Raw genomic sequence first — 26,955 nt, 5'->3', positions numbered from 1 at the left:
ACTAATAATGCAGCATATGTTAATTAATTGAATTTAAATAAAAATATTTTTAAAAGAATGATTAACTGTTTAAATGAATGACATTAAATAAACTCAGTAGGAATTCAGAGATGCCACATGAGTGAGTGCTGAAATGTTTGCCACAGCTCCCTAAACATGTGTATTTGCAAATGTTCATTGTACACGGTCACGGTTACAAAGGAAAAAACACAGAGCCCTGCCTTCTATGAGCTTCTGAGTTCAAGCACCCTCATTGACTTATTAAGGGGTTGATTGATAACACCAGTTGAAGGCTTCAAACAAGGAGCCACTGTGAATTGCTTGGTACTCAGAAAAATGATTCGGGGGGCTGAATTCTCTAATGAAAAAACAACAACAACAACTTATCTCTTCCTCCAGATTCTGATTTCATTTTATGGCATTATCATTCTCATCAGAACCTCTACATTGTTCATAGTATCTAAATGACCAGGTGTATTTGCCCAATCTTTTAATACTGCTTTTGTAAAAGTTGATGTATTTGACATGATGAATTGGAAATGTAGCACCATGGCAAACAGTCCTTCACTGAAAACTTCTTTAAATCACTTGGGACCAGAGTCAAAGCACCTGTCTACTTGAATTCATTCAGAGTCTCAGCCAGATTTGGCAAAATGAACTGCTTGGGCCACCTTGGAAGAAGGCTTTGGTCTTAGCAGGCAATTTAGTTTTGAGGTTTTCCTATCAAATAAGAGAGGTTCAGTGTTTGTGGAATTGGAACGCAAGTAAAAATATCATTAAAAGTTTTTTTATGTGGGGCGCCTGGGTGGCTCAGTGGGTTAAGCCGCTGCCTTCGGCTCAGGTCATGATCTCAGGGTCTTGGGATCGAGCCCCGCGTCGGGCTCTCTGCTCGAAGCAGGGAGTCTGCTTCCTCCTCTCTCTCTGCCTGCCTCTCTGCCTGCTTGTGATCTCTCTCTGTCAAATAAATAAATAAAATCTTTAAAAAAAAAAAAAAAAAAAAAAAGTTTTTTTATGAATGAACAATGAAAGTAGTTTAACTGATCAAATTATGCAAAAACTTTTATTTGATGATTCACAGATATCTAAAACATGAGTCCCTACAAAACACTATTAGATTTTTCCCCCATACATTCCACTCAGGTCCTGGGTAGGTCAGGGGTTATTAATACAAGTTCTGCAGAAATGGGAAGTTAACTCTGGAAGATGCTGACATTCATGTTTCTCTTTCCTTAATGGAACTGTAAGCTTCATATCAGCATATTTCATTAAGACACCAAACAGAGTCAAAGAATGCGCTGTATTTCCAGGTCTATTATAGCTGCCATTCCAAACAAAATATGTATGACTTCCATGATTCACTAAGCACAAGTATGTAGTAATCTGCCCTTTAATGGCCTCTCAAAATGACAGACCAAATGGCTTTGTGAAGGTCAAGTCTGATTTAAATTGTTGATGAATTAATAGCTAATTCTGCATGATTGAATATTAATATGGAACAGTGATAAGTAAGGCACTTTAAAGCTTAATGAGCACATTAATGAATAGGACAAAATGTTTTTCTTTTCACCTCATGTAAAAGTTTAAAGCTGCTAACATATTGACAATTTGTTGATTTTTGATAGCTGCTTTTTTTTCTGTAAAAGTCTATGTGGTTAAGATATAAAAGTTATTGATTTTTCCCCCCAAGTTCCTGGTAGTACACATTTGATGAGCTATCAAAATTGATGTTATCAAATGGCCAATTTATATTTTATATAAATCACTAATAAATGTAGAAGGTGAAAAAAAAGCAATTAACATCTTCTAAACTACACCCACTGAGATAAGCATTCCAATTAGAAATGTCATTATTTCTACAGTTCGTTTTATGTCGAATACTGAGTTTTATTGCCAAATACCTGACAGTCAAATTGGAAACAAGCCACATCTGTCAATGTGTAAGCATTCTGGCTACTTGAATCTGTTTCATTGTGATGTTTCTCATGAAAATTTAATGAAGATAGTACATTCAAAGAGATTCTGTGCAAAAGGGGGATGGATGGAATTTAATTACCCTTATTAAAAATAAGAAAGGAACACTCTTTACATCCACCGTCCGATTAGTATGCAAGAAAGATTATCTTTGTTGTGCACTTATGTATATGAAAAGGGGGCTCTGGAGTGTTCTTTATGAGCCAAGAAGGAAAGAAAGGTCATGCAAATATATTAGACTGCTTTTGGTAGGGCACGAGTCTGTTTTGTCAGCTTTCCCCAAGGTGAGGACTTCATTTCTTATAAATGGTTATTAATTCTAGATTTCTTTAGTAGGAACCTTTAGTAAGTGGGGCAACAATCTTAAGTCTTTGACACTTGCCACTTGGTACTGAATATTGGCTTGGTTCTTCAGAGAGCTGAACCTGAGAAAAGTAATGACTAGTAGGTCAGTGTTAATGGATGCTAATGTAACTAGTATTCAAAGTCTTGGGGGTAGATACAATGCCCTGGGAAATGCAGAATCAATTCAAGAATCTCAAGATGATTTTTTATTAACCTAAATTGGTGGTTTTAAATATGGAAAATAGGGGCACCTGGGTGGCTCAGTGCTTAAGCCTCTGCCTTCAGCTCGGGTCATGATCTCAGGGTCCTGGGATCGAGTCCCACATGGGGCTCTCTGCTCTGCAGGGAGCCTGCTTCCTCCTCTCTCTCTCTCTCTGCCTGCCTCTCTGCCCACTTGTGATCTCTCTCTGTCAAATAAAAAAATAAATAAATAAATAAAAAATAAATATGGAAAATAACAACAAAGTTTAAGAGCTTTTTAGAAAACTCATTTCTAGGTAACTAAGCCAGTGTAGTTGACTTTGGAGCCCTTGAAGTAAATTATTTTTTATCCTTTGAAGCATTTTATCCCAGTAGCTGCCAAGTGAGATGTTTAATACGCTATGTATGATACAATGGCTATTGATCGTTCCGCTTTTGTTTTTCAAGTAACAGTAGAACAATGCTATAGATGTAAATATGTCATATTGATGAAACCTTTAAAGTCATAAAGGACAGCCTGATGGAACTCAAATGGAGTAGGTTATCAAAATTAGTCTGATTTGCAAAATGCTCTGTTCCATTTGCAATGTTTAACATTCCAACTTGGAGCCCTGAAAAATCACCTTGAAATTTCATTCTTAGCTATTGTTTCTGACACCTGTCCACCATAGACTTCTGCTTGGCTGATGATGTGTGAACATTCAAATAAACAGATTGTATTCCTGCTTTCTCAAAACAGTCATAGCTTTCAAGTTAAGTAAAATGTAGCTCATTGAAGGTGAATTATTTTTATAATTTTTTTAAATTCTCTAGTTGTAACTAGCTGGTGGGACAGGAAAATATTCTCTAGTGAATTGAGAGGTCAAACTCAACTTGCCTTAGCCGCTTCTATCTCCCTGCAGGAGAGCCAGGGTCCCCACTTTTCCCTGTTCTCTTGGCCCCACAATTTCTCTTACAATAATCTGGAATTGTTGTTGAGGGAAACTTTCCCTTTATTGGGAGTTTTATTCTTTGGTATATTTTGACCTTTATTCATTCAAAATCTATCTCTGTAATCCTGAGCTATTTCTCTGGCCAACTCTTTATCAGAAGTAGTTTTCTACTATATGTAGTAGAAAAACTTTTTTTTTTCCAGTTTTCAGTCACTAGTATATATATTTATATTTAACCTTGGGGATCATTGGAGGTTCTACCCAAATTTGAGTAATCCAGGGGCTCCAGGGTGGTTTAGTTGGTTAAGGGTCTGACTCTTGATTTCAGCTCAGGTCATGATCTCAGTGTTGTGAGATCAAACCCTGTGTCAGGTTCCTGTGCTAGGTGTGTAACCTCCTTAATATTCTCTCCCTCTCTCTCTTTCTTAAAAAGAAAAAAAAAAAAAAAATTCTAGTAATCCAGACTAGTTTGATGGCAAGGGATTTGGATATAAATGAGACATGGAAGAATTCATGGTGTAGGGAGATAAACTGATGATAATAAGTACAGGAAAATGGATTTTAGTTACTACACGATAGCTCTGAGGAGGGAAATATTAAATATATTTGAAAGGCTTTTTATTACAAAGAAGGTGATTTTGGCTGCATGGCTTTTCAGAGACACAGAGTACTTAGTGAACATGATTTGTCTGGGGAACGGTTAAGAATTACAGTGTGAGAAGAAGAAACTTTCCTATGGGAGATATCATCCATGAGAGGCTGAGAAAAATAGGGCCTGATTTAAAAGGATTTTGCTAGCTAGATTTAGGAGATTGAGTTTATCCTGTAATGATAGAGGGGAGGGAGTAGAGAACACATAGATCTGACTGACAACGCAATGAAAGCATCAAAATGGAGCACTTTTCCCTAGAAATTATAACCCAGACTTCAGCAAGACTCATAGGCTCATGCCAGAAATGGCAGGCTATATCCAAGGAAAGTGAGGTGCCACATCTGGTGATTTCTTTTTCTTTCTTTCTTTCTTTCTTTCTTTCGTTCGTTCGTTCTTTCTTTCTTTCTTTTTTTTTTTCTCTCTCACTGGTGTTTGTGCTTTTGAGTAATTTTGGAATTGGTGGCTCCTGAAAATTAATCAGAGGTCATGAAGGAGGGTTCGTTAAATTAATGCCAGAACCAGTGAGAATTTAAAATGTTTCACAATGGTTTTCAAACAGCCAAGTTCTAATTTGGAAAATCATTACTCACATAACTGAAATTCCTTCAAATCAAAATTTCTTCAAGATAGAATACACCTTTCTAATGCTGGCTGGAAGAGCCAATCATGCCAGTTAGTAATGTGATCATCATGCTTAGGGGACTTAAGAGGACTTTAATTTTGCAAGATATAAGATCCGAGACAATTTTTTTTCAGATTTTATTTATTTATTTGACAGAAAGAGAGCACAGGCAGAGGGATTGGGGGAGGGAGAAGCAGGCTCCCTGCTGCGCAGGATGCCTGATACTCTGCTCATTCCAGGACCCTGGGATCCTGATTTCAGCTGAAGGCAACCACTTAACCTACTGAGCCATCCAGGTGTCCTGATCTGGGACAATTTTGGTGTAGGTTAGGGAGAAGTGAACTTTGGATGAGCTGAGGATTCAAAATTTAGGAATTTAACTCTTAGTGACTGAAAATGTTATAAGCCTTTGGAATAGAGGAAAATACTCTCTTAATGTGAGGAAAATACTTCCTCTTGTTCTTAAAGGCCCATTTCAGAGCGTCCTCTGGTACTCACTGACCTCCTCAGGCATACATCCTGTAATTTCTTTTCTCTCCATCAATTATGGACTTTAGCACATCTGTCTTAGTTCTTTGTTAGGTTATTTGTTTCATATGCGGATGGTGTATTATTCTGGCCAGGAGCAACATTGTGACTGTGTCCTAATCTGATAGTGCAATGTTGTCCGATTTGCATTAGCTTCTCGAATGCTGAGTAAGGTAAGGGGAAAGATGAATGGACAATAGCTCTTGAATCTTGGCCCTCTGACTTGTTAACATAATGTTTGTATCACCTTTTGTCTTGCAGAGGATCAAATCCCCAGGGGCTTCCCTACCATTGACATGGGCCCACAGTTGAAGGTGGTTGAGCGTACACGCACTGCCACCATGCTTTGCGCAGCCAGTGGGAATCCGGATCCAGAAATAACTTGGTTTAAAGATTTCTTACCTGTCGACACAAGCAACAACAATGGCCGAATTAAGCAGTTACGATCAGGTAGGGTCTTGTTACTGTTTCCACTAACTCTTAGAGAATTTTTTTTTTTTTTTTAGCTTTCTCTCTCTTTATTTTAATTTTAATTTTGTTTTATTTTAATTTTTAGGTATTGATTTTTCTCCCTCTTCTCTTTCTCTGTTATTTAATGTGTTGTCCATGTTTGTGATGTCATAGCCTGTTTCAGAGTCTTTCTCTCTCTGTTTTGCAGCTTCTGTTTAATCCACATTGCTCACTGCTGTGACTGTATTTTTAATAATTTTTAATTTACTGCTTTTCTGCAGTATTTGATGGATCCATTTTCTCCTCTTTCTTTCTTCTTTCTCTGTTTTCTTTTGAAAAAAAATTTCAACATTGGACTTCATTCAGATCTTGCAAGGAGCTCCAATGGTTGTATCCATTAAAAACCAAAAGATTCATATTAAACACTAAAATGATTTAGTTTTACTAAAGTGTGTTTTCTCTGTCTTTTCTGCATTTGACCTCATCAGAGTACCAAAGTTTAGTAAGTTTGGTCACATCTGCTTTCTTTTCACTAATACATAAACCACAGAAATGTTATCTCCTGAGTAACCAGATGTAATTTGCAAAAGTCCTTTACCAAGTACCAATGAAAGGAGGGGATTTTTATTAACTTTATTATTATATTATTGTGAGTGAGCATTTCCTACACATAGGCCACAGTAGTGTGCGCCCACACGAAAGAGTTTTGAACCCTCCAGTGACTGGATCTACAGAAGTCTGCTTTTGGGGTAGACTCCAGCTTTTGCTGCTTCTTTCTCTCTCTCCCTGCTGCCCTATTGTCCCTTTTCCATCCCCATCCCAAGTTCATCCCTTTGCTCTCTTTAGATTAAAAAATAGACATAATTCTAAATTTCTTAAATTTTAGAGCCTGTCCCTAGGTGATCTCCCTGGGACATGTAGTAATGAGCTGTTTACTTTGACGTTGGGAGTAATATTGATATAGAATTCTAAGTTGTTGAACTTAACTGCCTGTCTTCCCAGAATTCTCAGCTTTTGACCTGTCCTGTGATGTTAAAGCGTCTTGTTAACTGCCTCTTTTGCTTGTTGTCAGCAGAATTGTATAGATTAGCATTCTGTTATTGTAAATAAAGAATTAATTATTCACATGTAACATAGATGATTTAGTATATAAAGCTTTAACTCTGAAAAATTTGTACCAAATTATAAGGAATATAATAATATTTTTATGCTGTCTTTCTTCTCTCCGTATTTAAATCTCCAGAATCTATTGGTAAGTGCTTAGTTCTGAAGCGCACTTCACCCCCACTAATTTCCATATCCAGAATATTATTATTATTTTTATTATTATTAATAAAATGCATGGCATGCATTTTACTAACTGTCAGTGTAGACACCAGATCTCGGTAGTGGCGCGCACACGCACACATCCACAGAACTGTTATTGTAAGAACACTGTCTAGAAAAATAAAATAGTACACAAGTCGTATCACACAAATGTAGCATAGTGAGAAGCATAAGATATTCAAACAACAGTGTTTGTTTCTAGTTAGTCATTAGTATTTCCTATAAAAGTATATATATATGAGTATCTATATATATACTTAAATAGATTAGCCAGTATTTTTCCTAAACTATGTCTTTAAAAAGTATTGTTTAGTTTTTATTTATTTTTTTAAGACTATGAGGCATATAGATATAATTCTAACCCGATATGACCCCAGACCTGAGAACTCAGTTGCTTCTCTGAGAAAGGCAACGATGCCTATTGTGGTCTTTGCCCTCTGTGGTATAATGCAACTTGCTTTTTATAATCTAATAATACTATCTAATATATTCCTGTTTTACCAGTATAGTAATTCAAGTTTCTTTTAAAACCTTATTTAATTCTGTAAATCTAATTTAATTCTTCTCCCCAGCCCTAGCCTCCTCCTTCTCGTACTAATGCTTCTTCTTTCTAATCTTATTTGCATTCATATTATCCACCCAGGTGGTACACCAATAAGAGGTAAGAGTGCTGAACTAACGTTCACAGAATGATCTTGCTCATTCTTTCTGTCCTCTCATCACTCCCATCTTTGTCCTGTTTTCAACATCATTCCAATAATATGTCCATCAACTTTATTTTTTTCCCTTTGTACTGTTTGGTTATGATCAGTGACTCTCATATTGTGACTTTTCCTTTTCTTTTCCTTTTCTCTTTGTTTTGTTCATTTCTTTCTTTATGGAAATGATTATTTAAGTTGTGATATGCTTCAAAGAAAGCATATCCAGGTCTCTAGACCACAGACCAGTCACAGCGTACCATCTGTCCCTCTTTTTTTCCTTTTCTTCTTCTTCCTTTTTCCTTTTTTTCTTTTTTTTTCTTCTTTTTCCTTTTTTTTTGTCCAACCGGAGAAAAAAAAAGATCATTTTTTTTCTTCCTTAGCTGTTCTTGTTCTGGACCAAAGCCAAGATGGTCTGGAGAACAGTGGCAGACATGCAGAAGACAGCCTGGAACATCTGCTTTTTGTCTTTATCTTTCAAAAGGTTTTTGCTTTTATTCTTCAATTCTTTTTTCTCTTACTGTCTTAAAAGTCAAAGAATGACTCCCCTTTCCACCTGATCCCACTCGCCTACAACCTGACAGCAATGCTTTTTTCCCCCACTTCTTTTTTTCTTGGATTACTCGCCTCTGGATTTTTGGATCTTCTGTCCTTCAGGCTATGGAAACAAAAGGTGCTCAGTATTCTTGGTGGTATGTGATATTGCTGGTTTTTCATACTTTGACTCAGTGTTCATTTCTTTTAGAATTCTTGTTTTGTATTTTTCTTGGGGCTTTGTGACACCACACTGCTAATCCCACTGGTGGATTTTGATGGGTGTCTTAGGGGATCCGTCTCGAGGTCCTCAAGCAGTGGTTGGTTGGCTCTTCCTCGCTGGCATAGGCCGTGCTTTTTAACTTTTTTAAAAACCCTCTAATTCAACTGCTCTTTGTTTTTCAGCAAATGTAATAAATGATTGTAAGTCGTGGCAAACTGTCTTTCTTTTCTTCAAAATCTGCATGTCTTAAGGGAGTTTTGTTTCTTTAAGTAATATTTTCATAATATATAATGACTAATTTTAATTTTTTGCTTTGTGCAGCCTTTTTGTACTTGCTGCGTATTTTTGCCTTTCTTCAGCGGAAGACTTTCTTGAAAACCCGGCCTGGTTTTTTTTGAGCGTACCTATCTTTTGCGCCACTTTTGGTACCAAAATGGAACAAAACAAAACAAAACCAAAAATTAATCTTTTGTTTGATTTAAAAGCCATACTTCCTTGAAGCAGTCTCACCCATCTTCATTTTATTAGTCTAGGAAATGAGAGTATTAATTATGACTAGAAGTCTTGCTCGGGAAAAGAGATAATTGTTTTCTTATGCTAGCATTGATGATGTAAAAAAAAATAATCTCTATATGTTTTTCTCATCGCATCATTTTCTGTCTGTGCACCTTAGCGAGAGATTGAAACGACGCTGAGCGGACCTTCGCTTTGCAGGGCTTTTCATATTGTTAAGAGGTTTAGCTTTCTGCACTGAGAAAGCCTTCTCTGACCATCTCTTTGGCACTATATTTTATATCCATACAGGCGCCCTTCAGATCGAACAGAGTGAAGAATCTGACCAAGGAAAATATGAGTGTGTTGCCACCAACAGCGCGGGCACTCGCTATTCTGCCCCTGCCAATTTATATGTGAGAGGTAGGAACGACGTCACCCTGGCATCGCTTCTTCATTAAGGCTCAGGGGGAGTTGAGAGACCCATGAGATGTGTGTTGTTGTGTCAGTAGGTATCAAGCTGATACACTAAATAATTACAGTAGGGAAGCATTTTAGCAAATAGAGAATTGAAGATCTTGACCCTATTGTTTAAAAAAAATATTGACAACTTTTGAGTAAAACCTATCCTGAGGCTTGCAGTTTGTAAGTATATTTGCATTTTTACATCTCGATTTACTTTGACTGCATTGATTGAACTATGCTTGGCATTTGTTTGAAGTTTTCTTCTTTTCCTTCTTTTTTCTGTTGCTGTTTCTCTTCTGTTTCCTTATCAAACTCTGAAATAATTGCTTGGTGTGTTACTAATCAGTTTTCTGTGCAACTCCAAGCATAAAGGTGTTTATGTCTTCAAGACCTCTGCTGCAGAGCTATAAGGATAAAGCTGCTAACTTAAAAACAAAAAAAAACAAAAAGAAAAGGTGCTCCGTGAAAATAGCACAGTTGTAATTCCTTTTATTAATACTTCTTAAAATTAATGAACAGGTGATATTATGTATGTGTATATGTCTGTGCATATATTTACACATATTTTAAAAAGTTATTAATATTCTGAAAAGTTTAATTTTCCATTGCCCTGGAACCCTGATTTTATTTTTAACAAGTAATGATAGTTGTCCTTGGGACAAGAATGACTTATGAAGATACATTCATATTTTCTCATAAAGTAATATAAGTGGTTACATTTTGAGCTTATGAATGTCTGTACCTTTCATTTCAATTAGAAAGAAGTATTTCTTCTTCCCCAGAGTTTTCCAAATCAGGTTCCTATAGCTTTTTGTCCAGTGGAAATGCTCTTATTCCTGGTCTACATGTCTGTGAATAACCACAGAAGGCATGGGTGGGGGTGGGAATTAAAGACTGTGAGGGCTTTAAGTTACTTTAAGATGGGTTTCCTTAGGAAAATATCTAGCTTGATTTTGAAATTTTCATTTGAGGTAATAATGTTTCTGTGGGGATGTTTTCCTCTCCTATCTTTTTCTAGAGTCTGGGGTGGGAGAATATGAAGAAAACCATTTCTTCTCCAAATTCCTTGAAAGCTCCTTGAACCTTTTTTCTTACAATGGTGACCTCCTTTACTGCATGAGGCATGTGAACCTTCTTTAATGGAAAAATTTCAAAATGATGCTAGCTATTGTTTCTATACCATATTAGTCCATGAGGTGTTGCTAACGTTTTCAGCTGAGGTAGGAAGGATTAACTAGAGCAAGTAAAGATGTTCAAGTAGCAGTTGAAAGCCTTGATATGGCCTTTTTACTCTCTCTGTGTTTCCCTTGTTTTTCTCCTTTCCTCATTTCATTGTGTTCTGCATCAAACCCCCTACATCCCTCAGAGCTGCGAGAAGGTTGGTGTGTTTTTTACTTTTTACCCACCTTACAAAACTCTTAATTAAACCAATAACAAAGAATACAAATGAAATGAATGTAGCTGCATTGTGGTCTTCTTTTGGTTAATGGTATGTTTTAGCGGAGAATGCCCTTGGCCATGGCTTCCGGTGCTTGCTGGCGGTATCTAACTGTGGTGCATGATGGGCGAGAATGTACCTGGGTGCATGGTAACTGGTAACACTTAACTCTCTCAGGTCCCATGAGCTCAGTCAGTGTTCCTGCTTTCCTTCCTGCCCCACTCTTCCCGTCTCCTGCCTCACCTTAATTTTTGTTGTACAAGGTGCCTGCTGCCCATAGAATGACTTTTTGTAGTTGTTCCCCTAATCCCAAGCATGAAGTCTAAACTCTCCTCTATTTTCTTGATATGTTCTTTGACACCTTAGAGTCTCCAGTGGCTCCTGCTTGCTCTGTGTAACCTGTGAATTGGCTGCAGGAGGCATGCTTAACTCTTTCTTCTCTGCCTGTCATTCACCTGTGAGGCCATCACAGCGAGCCCTCTCGAATCAACAGAAGTTTATCTCCAATTTAACAACAGACAAAAAGTTTACAGACAGAATTATTTACATATCATTTTCTTGGGGTTATGAGGTTGTTTGTTTATTAACTTATCTATAATTTAAAAAATCACTGTATTATCCATATTTAAGGTATGTTCCTAATGATTACCTCTTGATCTAAAATACTCTTGGTGTAATGTTTTGCCAATAAGAGCCCAAGATGAAGCCTATTTGTCTCTTGCCCTCTCTTTGTCCAAGACACATGTACTTAAGCACATATAAACATGCAGATTATCTGAAGCAGGAACACTGAACTCTAATTGCTTGGTAATATTTTCTGTGTTGCACTGCTTTAATATGACCTCTTCTCTCAATGTTCTGTTTCATTGTATGTTTTAAACCCAGTGTCCTACCATTTGAATGTAGGCATAAAAAGCCTCTTACTCAATTTTGTAACCATCATCTATGTTGTTTTACCTTAGAAACCTTAGATTGAACTGAGTAGAATCTTAAATGTGAAATACCAGATCCCTTCCTGAATTTGTAATCCTTATCTTTGACAATCTAGCCTAATCTAATGTATTCCTTCTTTGAGCCCTGTCATCCCTTAAATCCCTGTTTCAATCACTGTACTTTATCTCCTCCCTTTATGTTTAGTGCTGTTACCTTGTTATTTCTTCTTTTGTCATTGTTGTCTTGGATTCCAGCTGTTTTTCCCATTGTCCTAAGCACGGGCCTTGAGACTTCATCTTGTGCATGCCTTGCCTGACCCAATCCAGTATCCTTACTGGCATTGGATTTGTTTCTTCTTCTGTGAGCATAAATTGATATTTGTTTATATTTCTGTGTCTGTTCCAGTGTTAGTGTGAGGTCTTGAGGCTGCTTCTACTCTGAGTCTGAAAGCAAATAAATTGCACTTTCCGTGTCCTCTAGATGATGTTTTCCAGGGTTGGGATGTGACAGTGTGGTCCCACACATACATTCACATCAACTGGAAGTGCACAGCACTGAAGTTGGTTTTGATACTCAACTTAAATCTGCTGGTGACCTTCCAGCCCCTTTTCTGCATATACATGCATGCATAGGACCTTTGCTATATGCATGCATGTGTATGTTTTTGTTTTTATCTTATGCATGATGTTTATGTATTGTTAGTTTGTAGATAGTTTTTTTGTTGTTGTTGTTTTGTTTTTGTTTTTGTTTTTATTTTTTGTGGGGCCCTTGTAGGTCTGAATCAACTTTTGTATGAATGTGTCTAAGATATCAATACCTAAACTAAATACTTTTTTCTGTGTATACACATACCATACTTGTATGGTCTGTATTATCCACAGTTTTTCTTTGTTTTGTTTTTGGAAAATCCACAATATGTTTCTATTGTTTAATTGTGTTTGTACAGTGCATGTCATATGTTTAATAAGCCACTTTATCTTGCCTTTTATTTTATCATTTTCCCTTGTGTTTTGTTCCAGTTCGCCGTGTCCCACCAAGATTCTCTATCCCACCTACTAATCATGAAATCATGCCAGGTGGAAGTGTTAATATCACCTGTGTGGCCGTGGGGTCACCAATGCCTTATGTGAAGTGGATGTTGGGGGCAGAAGATCTGACACCCGAAGATGATATGCCAATAGGAAGAAATGTACTAGAACTGAATGATGTGAGACAGTCAGCAAATTACACCTGTGTTGCTATGTCAACACTGGGTGTCATTGAAGCAATAGCACAGATCACTGTCAAAGGTAAGCTTAATGGTTTTTGCTTTGAGGGTTTAGGTACATTCAAGTCTCCTGACTAATGTCTCTACAAAGTCTACCCCTGGAATTCTAAAATGTATCAGTTCATCTGAGTTCAGTTTTCAAATCCCAGTAATATCTGTGAGATCATTTAAGCTACACATATATAGGTAAGGAGATTCTTAAAAGGACTGATAGCCTAAGTAATGATAATCATCAAAATATTCAACAATAAGCTAGGCCCAAGCACTAACCAGGCAAAATGAGAACTGTTGATACTGTCAACCATTATGATAGAACTGATGCAAAGAGGTTTCATATTAATCCAGAGCCCTGGTGAGAGTGCATGATAGAAAAATGCACATAAATTGCTCAAATCAGTGAAGACAAAAGAAAAAGAGTTAAATCAACATGATCTAAAATAGATATTGTAAAATTTTGATGGGTCTTATCATTAAAAATCAAAATGTAAGTAGCATTATACTTTAAGTTTATTTCTCATCTTCTATACATTATGTGCTCAAGAAATATTATTTTCTTTAAGTGCACTAAATGTAACCAAAGTTGGGGCATAAACAATGAATGCTGAAACACTGAAAAGAAATAAAATAAAATAAAATAAAGTGGAAAAAAAATAAAAATAAAATCTTCCTATAAACAAAAAGTTTAATAATAACTTTTAAAAAGTTTAATAATAACTTTTAATAAAAGTTATAAATTTCACAAATTGTTTTTATCATTGTTTATAGAATTCTAGAACACTTTTGTAAAAAGGGACAGACTGAGGGTGACTTTAGGTTCTTGCAAATGTCTGGAACTATTGAAAAAATGAACACAAATTATCTTTGCCTTCCAGGACATATGATCCTAAAAAATATAACACACATATTGTAATTGGTGTCATATCCCCACCAAGCATATATATCAAATATATGCCATATAAAAAGCAGTAATGTGACATAAGAACAAAAGTACATGCCATTGTCACGATTTAGTCATTTAAAATAGTAATGTTGTATTGAGCATCGGTAACTCTTTTAAGCATACTTAAACTTATCCATACGTTATAGGCACAAAACCTATACTGTACAATAAATGTGACAGCAAAACTAATGTGTTAAGTATCAGTAAACATATATTTAATTAGAAATATTTCTACTTACCTTAATAATTCAGAAACACATCTAAGGAAAATTTGGATCATCTACTGTTTTGAAAAATGCCGATCCAGAGTATTTGAACATTTGTTCAAATGGCTTTTTATTATTATTTTCAGTAAAATCCCTTGGCCAAATATTATCATTCTATAGTTCTTAGAGTAATATACAAATATTGAATCACCTTTCTTATAATAACTATTTCAGTTGCAAATATTTGAAGGTTTACTGAAGACCTTCAAGAATTCAAAATCAGGAGTCACATGAACTAATATCTTGTTCAACTTCTTATCTTTGTTTTCCAGGCTCTTGCCATTCTCTACTCTCTCTACCTCAAAAATAAATAAATATAAGGGTGAATTCTGTAGGCAAAAAGTAAATCAAAACAAAAATAGCAAGTGGAAGAGAGTGAGGAGAATGCATCCTGACTCACTCAATTAGGCATTCATTCAGTTAACACTGCTAGGCAGTATTCTAGGTATTGAGGTTACGCCTGTAATCAAGTACAAGTTTCTGACTCTTGAAAAGCTATCACTCTAGAGAGTACTATACTTTTTGCCTTTATGTTGACAAGGAAAAAGGGTACAAAAGGACTGATCATTTGGGTGTTACATTCTGGATTTTCTCTCAAAAGTTAGCTGGTAGTACAAGTTCAAGTATTACTGATATTGAATATAGACTAATATTATGATAGTAAACTACTTAAAAAATTTGTGAATATAATTTAACAACATTTTTGAAAATTAACTAAAAACATGAATTTGAAATTAATTAAAATTTTATTATCCTTTTTTACCTTAAAATTCTTGGTTATATTATTTTGGGTTTTTTTAAAGATTTTATTTATTCATTTGAGATAAAGACAGAGAATGAGACAAAGGGAGAGAGTGAGAGCATGAGTGGGGGGAAGGGCAGAGGGAGAGGGAGAAGCAGGCTCCCCTCTGAGCTGGGAACCAGACTCAGGGCTAGATCCCAGGACCTGGGGATCATAACCTGAGCCAAAGACAGATGCTTAACTGTCTGAACTACACAGGTGCCCCTAGATTATTATTATTTTTTTAAATTATAGTAATATTATCTATGTCTTATAACTGGAAAACAATATTGGTATTATTCTTCCATAGTGATTTAAAGCCATTTGAATATATTCTAAATTGTGTTCTTTTCAGTGTTGTCATTTAGTTATATTGTGTATTTCTTGAAGCAAAGAGCTAATTGGCCAAACTCTTGGTTATAGTAATAATAATAATTGCAATTAATTTTTTTGAGGGTGCTGGATATATTCTGAGGACATTAGTGGAGTAGCTCATTAATCTTCACAGCAAACTCATGAAATACAGTTACCCAGCTATACAATACAATCCACTGATATTTCTTCCCATTTTCCACATGTGAAAACTAAAGCAAAGAGAGGTTATGCCATGCATCCAGGATCACATAGCTAATAACTGGCGGATTTGAACACAAGCTTCAAATCACAGGGCTCTAATGTGCTTCTGTTAAAATGGGATTTGTCCCCCCTATGCATCTTACTGTACAGCCTACCCACTTACAAAACAATCTTTTGTATAATTTAATCTAATTAAATCTTCAGTAGATAAATAATTCTCATTCCAATAGTAGAATTTATGGATCTTTGTAATATCTTAAAGATGATGGATATTCACTGTCCTTTTTTCTCCCAGCCTTACCCAAACCTCCAGGAACTCCTATAGTGACTGAGAGCACAGCCACAAGCATCACGTTGACATGGGACTCTGGAAACCCTGAGCCTGTCTCTTACTACATCATTCAACATAAACCTAAAAATTCTGAGGAACCTTACAAAGAAATTGATGGGGTGGCAACGACACGCTACAGTGTTGCTGGACTAAGTCCCTACTCGGATTATGAATTCAGGGTTGTTGCTGTCAATAACATTGGGCGGGGACCTCCCAGTGAACCTGTGCTAACGCAAACCTCAGAACAAGCACCATCCAGTGCCCCACGGGATGTCCAGGCGCGGATGTTAAGTTCAACCACCATTTTGGTACAGTGGAAGGAGCCTGAAGAACCAAATGGACAGATCCAAGGATACAGAGTTTATTATACAATGGATCCCACTCAGCACGTCAACAACTGGATGAAGCATAATGTAGCTGACAGCCAAATCACTACTATTGGCAACTTAGTGCCCCAGAAAACATATTCTGTCAAAGTTCTGGCTTTTACCTCAATTGGAGATGGTCCTCTTTCGAGTGACATACAAGTCATCACTCAGACAGGAGGTAAGTCTGGTTGTGGATGGGGAGTAGAGCAGGAGGGAAGGAGTAGCCACTAAGAGGTGTGAATGGTGAAAACAAAGAAAGGACAAAGATAACTATGAATTTTAATTTTTGAGACTTAGAGTTTCTAAATGAGGTTAAGATAAGGCATCTGGAGTGGGACAGGCATGGACCCCTGAAAGAATAAGTAATACTTTTAAGCAGAGGAATGCATTTTTTAAAAAAATGTGTATGTACCCAAGCGACTTGAAGATTTTTCTGAATGAGATAGATGAATGGACACTCCATGCAGCATTTTGAGAATAGAAATATGTTGTTTTATACTAGTGACTCTGATAGAATACCCCCACAAAATTATTCCATTTCATTTCATTATGAAATATGAATTATTTCATTATTTCATTATGAAAGATTGGGTGGTTCAAGATAAAGTTAAAAATAAAACCGTTTGTCAGGGAGACTTATACATTTAAGTGTCTTCTATTTTCCAGGCAGCAACCCACTAAAAATACGCTCCTAATGGATTTTTGATTTTTTTTTTCTTTGTATGGTTTCATGGGTGGAGAAAGACTGTTGTCAAGATCCTAGATCAAACGTTGGGGTCTCATTGACTCATTTTCATTGGCATTCAGGCAGACATCACACTATTTTATGGAGAAGCCCTTGGCCATTCTAGTGGTTCTGTTTTCATAAGTGGATATGAGACCTCTCTGGTCTTTGATTCAAAGAGATCAATTTTGCCTTGGGTTGAGGATATGACTTTTAAAGTTTATTCTTGAACATGTGTGAGCTATTAATTTGACTCCTATGAGGTGTTGGCATCTTGTAACTTGTGTTAATCTCAGTGTTTTGGGGACACCTGTGTGGCTCAGTCAGTTAAGTGGCTGCGTTTGGCTCAGGTCATGATCCCAGGGTCCTGCCATCAAGTCCCACATTGGGCTGCTTGCTCAGTGGAGAGCCTGCTTTTCCCTATACCTGCTGTTCCCTCTGCTTGTGCACTCACTCTCTCTCTCTGACAAATTAATAAATAAAATCTTAAAAAAAAAATCTCAGTGTTTTGGTGGTATGCTATTGGTTTGTTCTGAGAATATAGATAAAAAACATATTAATAAAAAACCATATTATTGGACATAGCTATAATCTCTAAGTGTAACTCATTGATAATCTTGGGAATGAAATTTTCTGAGGTGTCAGGACTAGACAAACCCGTGTTTAACCCTGACTTGTTTTCATATTTTATTCTTTATGAATCATGCCACTGAGAGTGTTTACCTATTTTCTCTGGCTACTAGAGATCTCAGAATATATTTACAGCCTGCTTCACTTTGTTTTATTTTTATACTGTTATTGGGTTCTCTCTATTTGTTCATGGATATATTATTTTCTCTAATTATATGAAAGATAGCTGTAATATATATACCTTATCACAATTGTACTAAAAAACATTCATATATTTTCCCTACTTGAATTTTCTATTTCTTCTGTACTTATTTGCTATATTAATATATGGGAAAACACTGTAATTAACTTTTCCATATATCTCGTATTAGAAAGTGTAGAAATCTGAGCATCTTGTCCTCCTGTTCTTTTTCTTGACTAAAACTGGTCAAATATTATGAGATTACTTTTTATTGCACTATTTTAACAGATCCCTAACCATTTAAAGTTAAAAGAAAGTATATACAAAGAACATATACTTGTGTTCCGCTTTCAGTTCTTCTAATTTTTCAGTGGTGATATAGTTTTTAAAGATCTATTTATTTATTTGAGAGAGAGCGAGAATTGCAGGGAGGGGCAAAGGGAGAGAAACTCAAACAGACTCCCTGCTGACTATGGAGCCCAGACACAGTATTGTCCTATTACCCATGAGATCATGACCTGAACTGAAATCACCTGAACTGAAATCACTGACTCCCTCCTCCCAGGGAGAGAGGACCCAGGTGTCCCTCAGTGGTGATTTTTTAAAAATGCCTAGTTTCAGAGTAATATAACCAGAGTTTATATCCAGTATACCATTTTTAGCGCTATAACCCTGGACAAGTTTCTTCACTTCTCTGAACTTTAGTTTTCTTACCATCAAAAATAATAACCACCTTATAGAGTTTAGAGGTAGTATTTGGTTTCTAGGGCTCCTGTAACAAAATACCACAGACTGGGTGGCTTGAACAACTTTAATTTTACTGTCTCTCCCTTCCAATGGCTAGAAGTCTGAGATCAAGGTGCATGGAACTTGTTCTTTCGCAGGGCAGCTTCTGGGCTTCTCTCTTACCTTCTGTTGGTTTGCTAGCAATCTTGGCTATTCCTTGCCTTGGAGAGGCATCACCCTGATCTCTGCCTTATTGTCACATTGTGTTCTCCCTGTGTGTGTGACTTTTTGTCTAAATTTCCCCTTTTCATAAGGATTCCAGTCATAATGGATGAGGGCCAACCAAGGGACCTCATCTTAAATAATTACATCTGCAAAAATCTTATTTCCAAATCAGGTCACATTCTGAGGGTTAGGAATTCAACATATGAAATTTTGTGGAATACACTTCCATCCATTGCAGGGCGATAGATTAGGTAATGGATAGAAATAGTTTATAATTTAGTATGTACTATATAATCATCATCATAATAAAAACAGCTACATATGCTGGTACTGTGAGTGTTGCATGTACTAATATTACTACCCAGTTTGTTAGATGTGGAATTACCCCATTTGCCGATGAGTAAATTGAGGATTGAAGAAGATTCAGGAACTTGTTTTGTGTGGTCATAATGTTGGTAAGTGGGAAAGCAGAATTTAAATCCAGGCACCCTAGCTACTTCAAAGCATTATTATTTTTAAATTAATAATCTGTTTTTGTGATAGTTTCAGTGCCTGCTAGATTTTTGTGCCTACCAGGTGTCAATAAACAGAGTAAACACAGTCATTCATTTATTCATATCTTTATTAAAGAATTATATGTAATTTACTTCTAAAATACTTGAGGTAGCTGTTATATTATCCTAGTACAAAAGTACTTTAAACTATTTAGATATTAAAAAAAAAGGTTTATCTGCAAGTAGAGAAAGGAATGCCTCTTTTCATAGGTTATTATACTTGATTGGTAAGTCTGGTTCTAAGTTTTCAAACCACAGATTTAAACATAAGAATCCATAATGTCTTATAACTTTTTTTTTTCCCTGATATCAGGAAGATTTAGCTATCTTAGATACCAGATACTTCCTGGAACCAAATTCACCTAAAATGTAAGAAGCCTTGGGAATCATGAGAATCTTTATATTCAGAAACGAGAAGACAGACAATAATGCCTTTTGTCACAGTTTATTTAAAGATATAGAACTGATGTTAAATAGTACATATTTGGTTTTCTGCATCACCAAGGACATAATATGACATAAGCCATAACCCATAACTTAGTTAAGGCAGTGCTACAACAGGGACAATTGAGTAATGTGATCCGGGGACTCTGAACTTGGAAAAATCTGGATGAATGGGTCACAGATGCATTAGAAGAGTTGTTCCCAATCTCTGAGTATTTTTACATTATTTCCAAGAACCTTGTTTGATAGTTGTACTTTTAATACCCATTGATTGAGAAGATATATAATGACATAATGACTTGTGCCTGCCAAGATCAATAGGCTAAGAAAACCTTCCAAAATAGCACAATGATTTGATCTGTTCCCTAGCTTTAATTAACAAAGGCCATTTGATGTTAGTGGACACCTGCCAAATACAATGATGTTAGTTCTAATATAATTAATGCTGAGCTGCTCCTTTTTTTTTTTTTTTTTCTTGCTGACTAAATATTTCTTAGAATCATAGCTAGGGAAAAACATAAAATCATTGTGAAATATTCTTTTAGAGGGTCTATAGAAAATTTGAGGATATAATTATTTTTACTACAATTTTATCTTTCCAAGCCTATGAAAATTCACTAAGATGTATAAATTTCTCAAGTATATTTTAATTTCATAGATACAAAGGTATAAATGTCTATGTCTTCTATATCTAAAAGATGTTCATTTCATTTTTTTAATCTTTAATTCGCTGGCACCAGCAGTCCTATTTTTGTTTAAAATTGGACTCTGAATTAATTATTTTCTAGAAACACGGGTTAATCTTCCAATTTTTCCATAGCTTTAACTCTGGGCAGTGCAGTCACTTGCCGCTAGTTTACCTTAAAAATATGGAGAATGCAGTATATGGTCGATGTCAAGGGAAGAATTTATATTGTGCTAGAAAAAGATTTCTACTATTAGAATACACATTTTGAAAGGATGTCTTTTTATACATTTTTATTGTATAGATAATTATAATAAGAATATATGGTAACTATATTGTATAAAAGAAGTACAAATAAAACTGTGATAAAGAATGTAGTAAATTACATCTAAAACCTAACGCCCTAAAATGTTGCCTGATGCTCATGGCTAATTGGAGCCATTATAAATCTGTTGAATCCTAATGTCTTTCTTTTTTCTTTCTTTAGAAAACCTCTAATTTTTCTGTCCATTTAATAGATTCTTGGGAAAAATCTACTGATTTCTATGTGTATACTTTAATAGTATAGGCTTTTAGAAGGAAAATAATTTTGTCTGTTTACTAAATAAATACTGAGTAGTACCGACCTTAAACTTTTTGAAGAAGCAAACAAAAAGAAAACTATGACATTTAAAGACATGACATTTTAGGTTTCCAGAACTTACTAAATCATTTAATTAGTATATGTCAACAGGTCTAAATAAGCAAATTACAAAAAGACTAATTTCCAACTTCCTGAGTCCAATTTAAATGCATTATTAAAATAGTTTTAGCAAAGAAGCTAAAAGGAGTTTGAGTAAAGGAGTTCTAGATGTAAATACAACTGTAATAAAATTTAACTTTTCACACTGATCATTTAATGACAATTGAGAATAAAATGTGTGCAGGTGCTTGCCTATTAAGTACTTATTTTATCAATGATATATTTTTAGCACTTATAAATCAAACTCCTTGTTTTGAATTTTGCTTTGCTTTACCACTTCTATAGCTCTGGCCATTGCTTTTGTCATTGTTATCATTTATCAACACGCTAGATACATTTTCAAATGTGTACCTTATTAAAATACTAAGTATTTTAGCAATAATGACTTTCCTTTCTCTGATAATAGTTCATATTTATAATAGGGCTAAGTGAAATTATTGGCTAGCCACTTACTACATGATAACCCTTTTCTCCTTAGAGATATTTACTTAAGTATTGATTTCTTCTAGTATTATCAACATTTCAGATGACATACAGATATTCCCTTCATCTCTCTTTCATTCTTCATTTGAGTGGCCTTCAGATATTTATATGGAATATAATAGCAGTACTACTCAAATACTTTACATTCACCAATGGGATTATAATCTTGTTTGGGGGAATTGATAGTTCATGTTTATATTTCCTTGTGGACATTAAGTAATCAAGAAGAAAAGTACAATCTTGATACCACTTTACAGAATACAAACATTTCTTGAATATAGGTTTAAGGAAAAATTATAAGTTCTACCTCCCTTTCCTCTGCCCACATCTAAATTCTAAATTTGGTTTATGGTCAATAATATCACATCTCCCTTGCTAATGTAGAACAATTGCACTGAAGTTTCTGGATGGGCCTTTTTAATTTTTTCCATGAGTTTCCAGAATCTCGGAGTTTCCTATAAAATTTATGTTCAGTTAATTGATGAGGGAAATGCTACAACACAGAAAAGCTCTTAATAGTAAAATAGACACAGACAAACAAGAAATGAAGGTAAAAGAATTACAGTAACTTTGAGTTGTAAAGACTGTGAGATCATTTGGAGATAGAATCTGTAGCCACCATAACTGACCGAACATGAAGTACTCTCTGTGTTTCCAAATAGTACAGAGAAATAAGTAGAAGAGAAATAATAAAATACAGAGAAATAAGACCATTTGGAGCCCTCTGAAGTGCTTCTTCATATACATATATTATCATTAAGACTACTATGTTTGAGGAATATAAAAATAAATCCATTAATTTCATAGCGTTTTTCCTTTACTTTGATGCCTCAGTTTTATTGTGGTTGTTTCAACATGGCTAAATGACTCTGAGGAAGCATCTCTAAGTGAATCTTCAATTCCCGTGAGATCTAAGTAGTGGCACTTTAATGTGTTTATGAACATAGAGCCTGATATAATAAAAAAATCTTTTAAAACACTGGTCCATTTGCTGGATTTTGCCCGTAGACATAATTTGCCCCCTATCGTGTTTTTCAATTAATTTAAATTAATTCAATTAATTTCCAATGGTTAAAAATTGAAAGATTTTACCTAGAAGATTCACTGTCAACTTCTGTTGAAAAATCAGTTCAGGCAAACTTGGACCAGCACTGCACAAAGCTGCAATCTCTTGGTGCTGAAAACTATCAACTCCTTCAGGTGTGCCAGGCACTTTCCCATTGACCCCAGACCCCACCTGGTTTCCATACTCTCTAAGTGATCTGCCTGAGACCTCTGGACACTTATCTGTCTTTCTTTCTCTTTCTTTCTTTCTTTCTTTCTTTCTTTCTTTCTTTCTTTCTTTCTTTCTTTCTTTCTTTCTTTCTTTCTTTCTTCTCTCTCTCTCTCTCTTTCTTTCTTTCTTTCCTTTTTTAAGATTTTATTTATTTATTTGAGAGAGAGAGTGAGCAGGAGCAGGGAGGGAGGGGCAGACAGAGAAGCAGGCTCCCCACTGAGCAGGGAGCAGATGGAGGACTTGATCCCAGGACCCTGGGATCATGATCTGAGCCGAAGGCAGACACTTAACAGACTGAGCCACCCAGGCGCCCTGGACATTTGTATTTCTACCACAATTTAACATCTATAAAATTAAATTACCCTCCAGACCACTTCAAAAAAAGGGCAAGATAGAGCAGACAAGGAGAACCTTGTATGTATTATTTGAAGTTCTCTGACCACTACTTATTTTGTTCAAGAATAAAATGAACAGTACACCCTCTGAAGCTCTGAGCCTGTTTAATTCATTATTTAGAAGGAGAAGTGTCTTAATAGAATTGGAGGGTCAAATGAAGTTTGTGTCACTAAACAAGGATGAAACATTGAGGCCCACTGGGAATTTGTTCAAGACAAATTAAAAGCAAAAAAGGTAAACAGTTTAAGAAAAAGTTAATTAGATTCCCAAGATGTTTTCAATTAATGTCAATTTATTATTAGCATTAGGCAGGGAGGAATACATAACAAGCAATTATTATCCTGAGAGCAGCCCTTTAGTTCTGTTCATGTTTTTAATTCTTGACAATACTGTGTTCCAGTTTGGTTAAGTCAGGAGTTATCACAAAGCTTTCTTCCTTCTCAGACCTGTGGAAGTTGGGAGGAAGAAAAAAGGAAACAAAGGTAGATAGAAAGAAGTGACCACACACATATGCGTATGTGTGTGTATTTTTAGGCTAAGAACCCCTTTAATCATCGGAATATTAACATCTAATCATAATGTCCCCATCTGTCTGATTGTTCTTGGCTTCCATTGTTGCTCCTTCTAGCATGTTTGGTATTTCCCGTTTAGAACTAGTGTGTTCTCTATTTACTTTGCTATTTTCCTGTTAATTTTTCCCTCTTTCCCCCCTTCTTTTGCTTTTGCTCTTTGATTGTCTTTTGACTGGGAAAATACAGAGAAAAAAGATACCCTGTTTAGGAAGTATGTTCATAGAGGCATCAAATTAATGAGTATCTTGGGACTCCTGGGTGGCTCAGTTGGTTAGGCAGCTGCCTTTGGCTCAGGTCATGATCCCAGAGTCCTGGCCCTCTGACAAATAAATAAATAAAACCTTTTAAAAAAGAGAAAGTCAATTAGGGATTAGAAGTAATTATTTATAAGTGATAGGTTTTTTTTTCTTAACCTCTTTTTCAAAATGTGGGTTGGTAAGAAAAAAATACTACATAATTCTGGTTTACCAGTAGGTTTTGTTAATGTAGCGAAGGTGGGATTTTATAAACCAAACTGGAAATAATTTTGAAACTGAAATGCAGTGCTAAAGAACAAATTCCCAGTTGTAAAATAACAATGGTTTTTATGTATTTAGCACTTGTTATGATTTATACAATATTGATTACAAATGCATTATATAAATCATCTCATTTATTACAATATTGTGAAGTAAGTTTATTATTTGTGAGATCAGATTTATTATCAGATTTATGCTCTATTCTATGTGTGATAACTCTCTATCTTATATAGATTTTAAACTGATCAAGAACAAGTGCCATGTTAAAAATATTCTTGTACCTTGAAGGAGGAAAAATGAACTATAAACAATGTTAAGGACCTAGCTGTCCGTTAAGCTACATGTGTGGACACATTTGGAGAGGTTTAAATGGATGCACTAATGGAAGAGTTTCTAAACGCTCATGGTGATGATGAACTCAGTCCTTTGCCTTCCTGTTTTTAGTCCCAGGGCAACCACTAAACTTCAAAGCAGAACCTGAGTCTGAAACAAGTATTTTGCTATCTTGGACACCTCCACGTTCAGACACCATTGCCAACTATGAACTGGTCTACAAAGATGGGGAGCATGGAGAGGAGGTAAGACTGTTTCTCACCTTCTGGTCATTCACTATATTGGGGCCTACTGTACTTTTGATTATTTGCCAAAGTTCTGCCCAAAAGTCAGACATCTGTAGAGGACTTTGGTGGGAAAGATTTCTTCATCAAAGAAGGAACTTGACCAAAAAAATCAGAATATTGATTTCAAGCCTTTGGGGGTAGAATGGGGCAAAGACCAACAACAAAACAGCTCTTGTCTCTATTTCCAGGTTTCTGAGCTTCTTCGGAAAGTATCTAAAAGAATATACCCTATGAGACTTAGGGACTTCCTTTATTTCTCTTCTGCCTTATAGTGCTTAAGTCATCATGTAGCACTTAAGTCAAATGACTCCAAGGCTTTGGATGGATGGATTTATCCAAGCTGGTTTCAGAGAAGGAGGCCCAGTAATAAATGTTTATTTGTGTGCCAAGAGTTATTTGATATGAATGGAGTATATATAATGTTTGAGTATGCTATGCAAATAAAACAATTGTAAACTGAAGAAGTCTGGCAATTCTTGATAGTTACTGAAAAGAGAAACAATATCAATGTAACTAATACATACATTAAGAGGTATAATAAGAATTTCACATATATTAACTTATTCAGTTCTTACAGTGGTGCCATGAGTCAGTTTCTACTTTTAATTGATTCCACATATAACAAAATGAAGGCACAAATAAAGTCAAACAGATTCCCCCAAATCTCACACTCCTGAATGGCAGAACTGGGATTTGAAAACCTAGTCAGTCGGGTTCCAGAATCTATCTTTTTAACCAATAGTGTGTACTGCCTCTTGGGTGTACTTTGCATAAATTATAGAAATCAGTATTAAGATACATCTAACATTTTCAGGATGGGAATATATGGTATTAATGAATGTATTTCTTTTATTACTGTGATATCAAGTCTGGAACATTAAGACAAAAATGTTGGTGAAACTATATGTGAAAACTCAATCCATACAAGTCATTTTACTCTACCTTTTTGCATTCTTTATCTTAAGAAGATCTTCACAAAGCTAGTTAGCCCCTAACTTTTAACAGAAATACCTTTTTTCTTTACAACACTCACATACTAAATGAAATATTATCAGTTAACTTATGGTGCATCATTCTGAATGCTGCAATAAATTAATATGTTCCTATAAACTTCTATCTTATTACAGCTGTTTGAAATGAGCAGAATCTCCAAAGACCAGGTTCTAAATGCAATGCTTTTAGAGTTAGCTAACAAAGCCAATATGAATTAAGCACTCAAAAAGCTATATAATTGAAATGCTGCTATAACTTAAAGTACTCAAGTTACCACGACTGGTGTTTTTATTAAGACATAATTCATCATTAATTTATTTTAAATCCTTGCCACTACCCAACTAAAAAATCAGATTAAAACAGTGCAGGAGAATGGTGCTCCTTTGAGAATGCTGTAGATGTAGGTGCATGAGTGTTGCCACGCCTACTCTGTTTTACAATTGTTTCTTCGGGGATTCCGTTTTTACTTACCATTTGGGAAATCTAAAATTTTGAAAAGCTTTTGTGTTTGTGAGCCAGAATACCCTAGGGATGTTTTCTCTAGTTTTATATTTGAATTCCCCTTGAACGATTTCTGTTTGTGTAAACAGCAAACTCTATTCGATGAAAAGCCTTGAGATTATTTATGCCATTACTAGATTACATATTAGTGTGTATTTTAAGGCTTACTACAGGCTAATGTTCAATCTGAGATTGATTACCCATAGCTCTATTTCTGCTAAAACGCAAGTCAAATCTTAAGCATGAAAAGTAAAAGTTACAACATTCAATTAAAGAAACCTTATTTCAAAAGCCCTTTATGATGTTAAAATTTGCAGAAAAGTTGGTGCCTTTTTTTTTCTAGCTG

At 35.4% G+C, this 26,955-nt stretch overlaps 1 protein-coding gene across 9 annotated transcripts in view; it reads left to right on the top strand.

Annotated features, from left to right (window-relative positions):
• Positions 1 to 26,955, top strand: part of PTPRD (protein tyrosine phosphatase receptor type D) — a 1,060,901-nt gene that overhangs the window by 854,044 nt on the left and 179,902 nt on the right. For 5 of the 9 annotated variants that reach the window (XM_047699815.1, XM_047699813.1, XM_047699816.1 and 2 more), the window contains exons 5-9: positions 5,513 to 5,701; positions 9,287 to 9,397; positions 12,830 to 13,099; positions 15,936 to 16,517; positions 24,940 to 25,073. In XM_047699815.1, coding sequence (XP_047555771.1) covers positions 5,513 to 5,701; positions 9,287 to 9,397; positions 12,830 to 13,099; positions 15,936 to 16,517; positions 24,940 to 25,073 — 1,286 coding nt within the window. Of the gene's footprint in view, positions 1 to 5,512; positions 5,702 to 6,944; positions 6,954 to 7,670; positions 7,689 to 9,286; positions 9,398 to 10,805; positions 10,818 to 12,829; positions 13,100 to 15,935; positions 16,518 to 24,939; positions 25,074 to 26,955 lie in introns of all 9 variants that reach the window. The other 4 variants (XM_047699812.1, XM_047699814.1, XM_047699811.1 and 1 more) reach the window with 2 other exon arrangements.

Source organism: Lutra lutra, chromosome 13 (genome assembly GCF_902655055.1).
Source record: "Lutra lutra chromosome 13, mLutLut1.2, whole genome shotgun sequence".
Lineage (NCBI taxonomy): Eukaryota > Metazoa > Chordata > Mammalia > Carnivora > Mustelidae > Lutra > Lutra lutra.
This window is presented reverse-complemented; position numbering and strand designations above follow the sequence as displayed.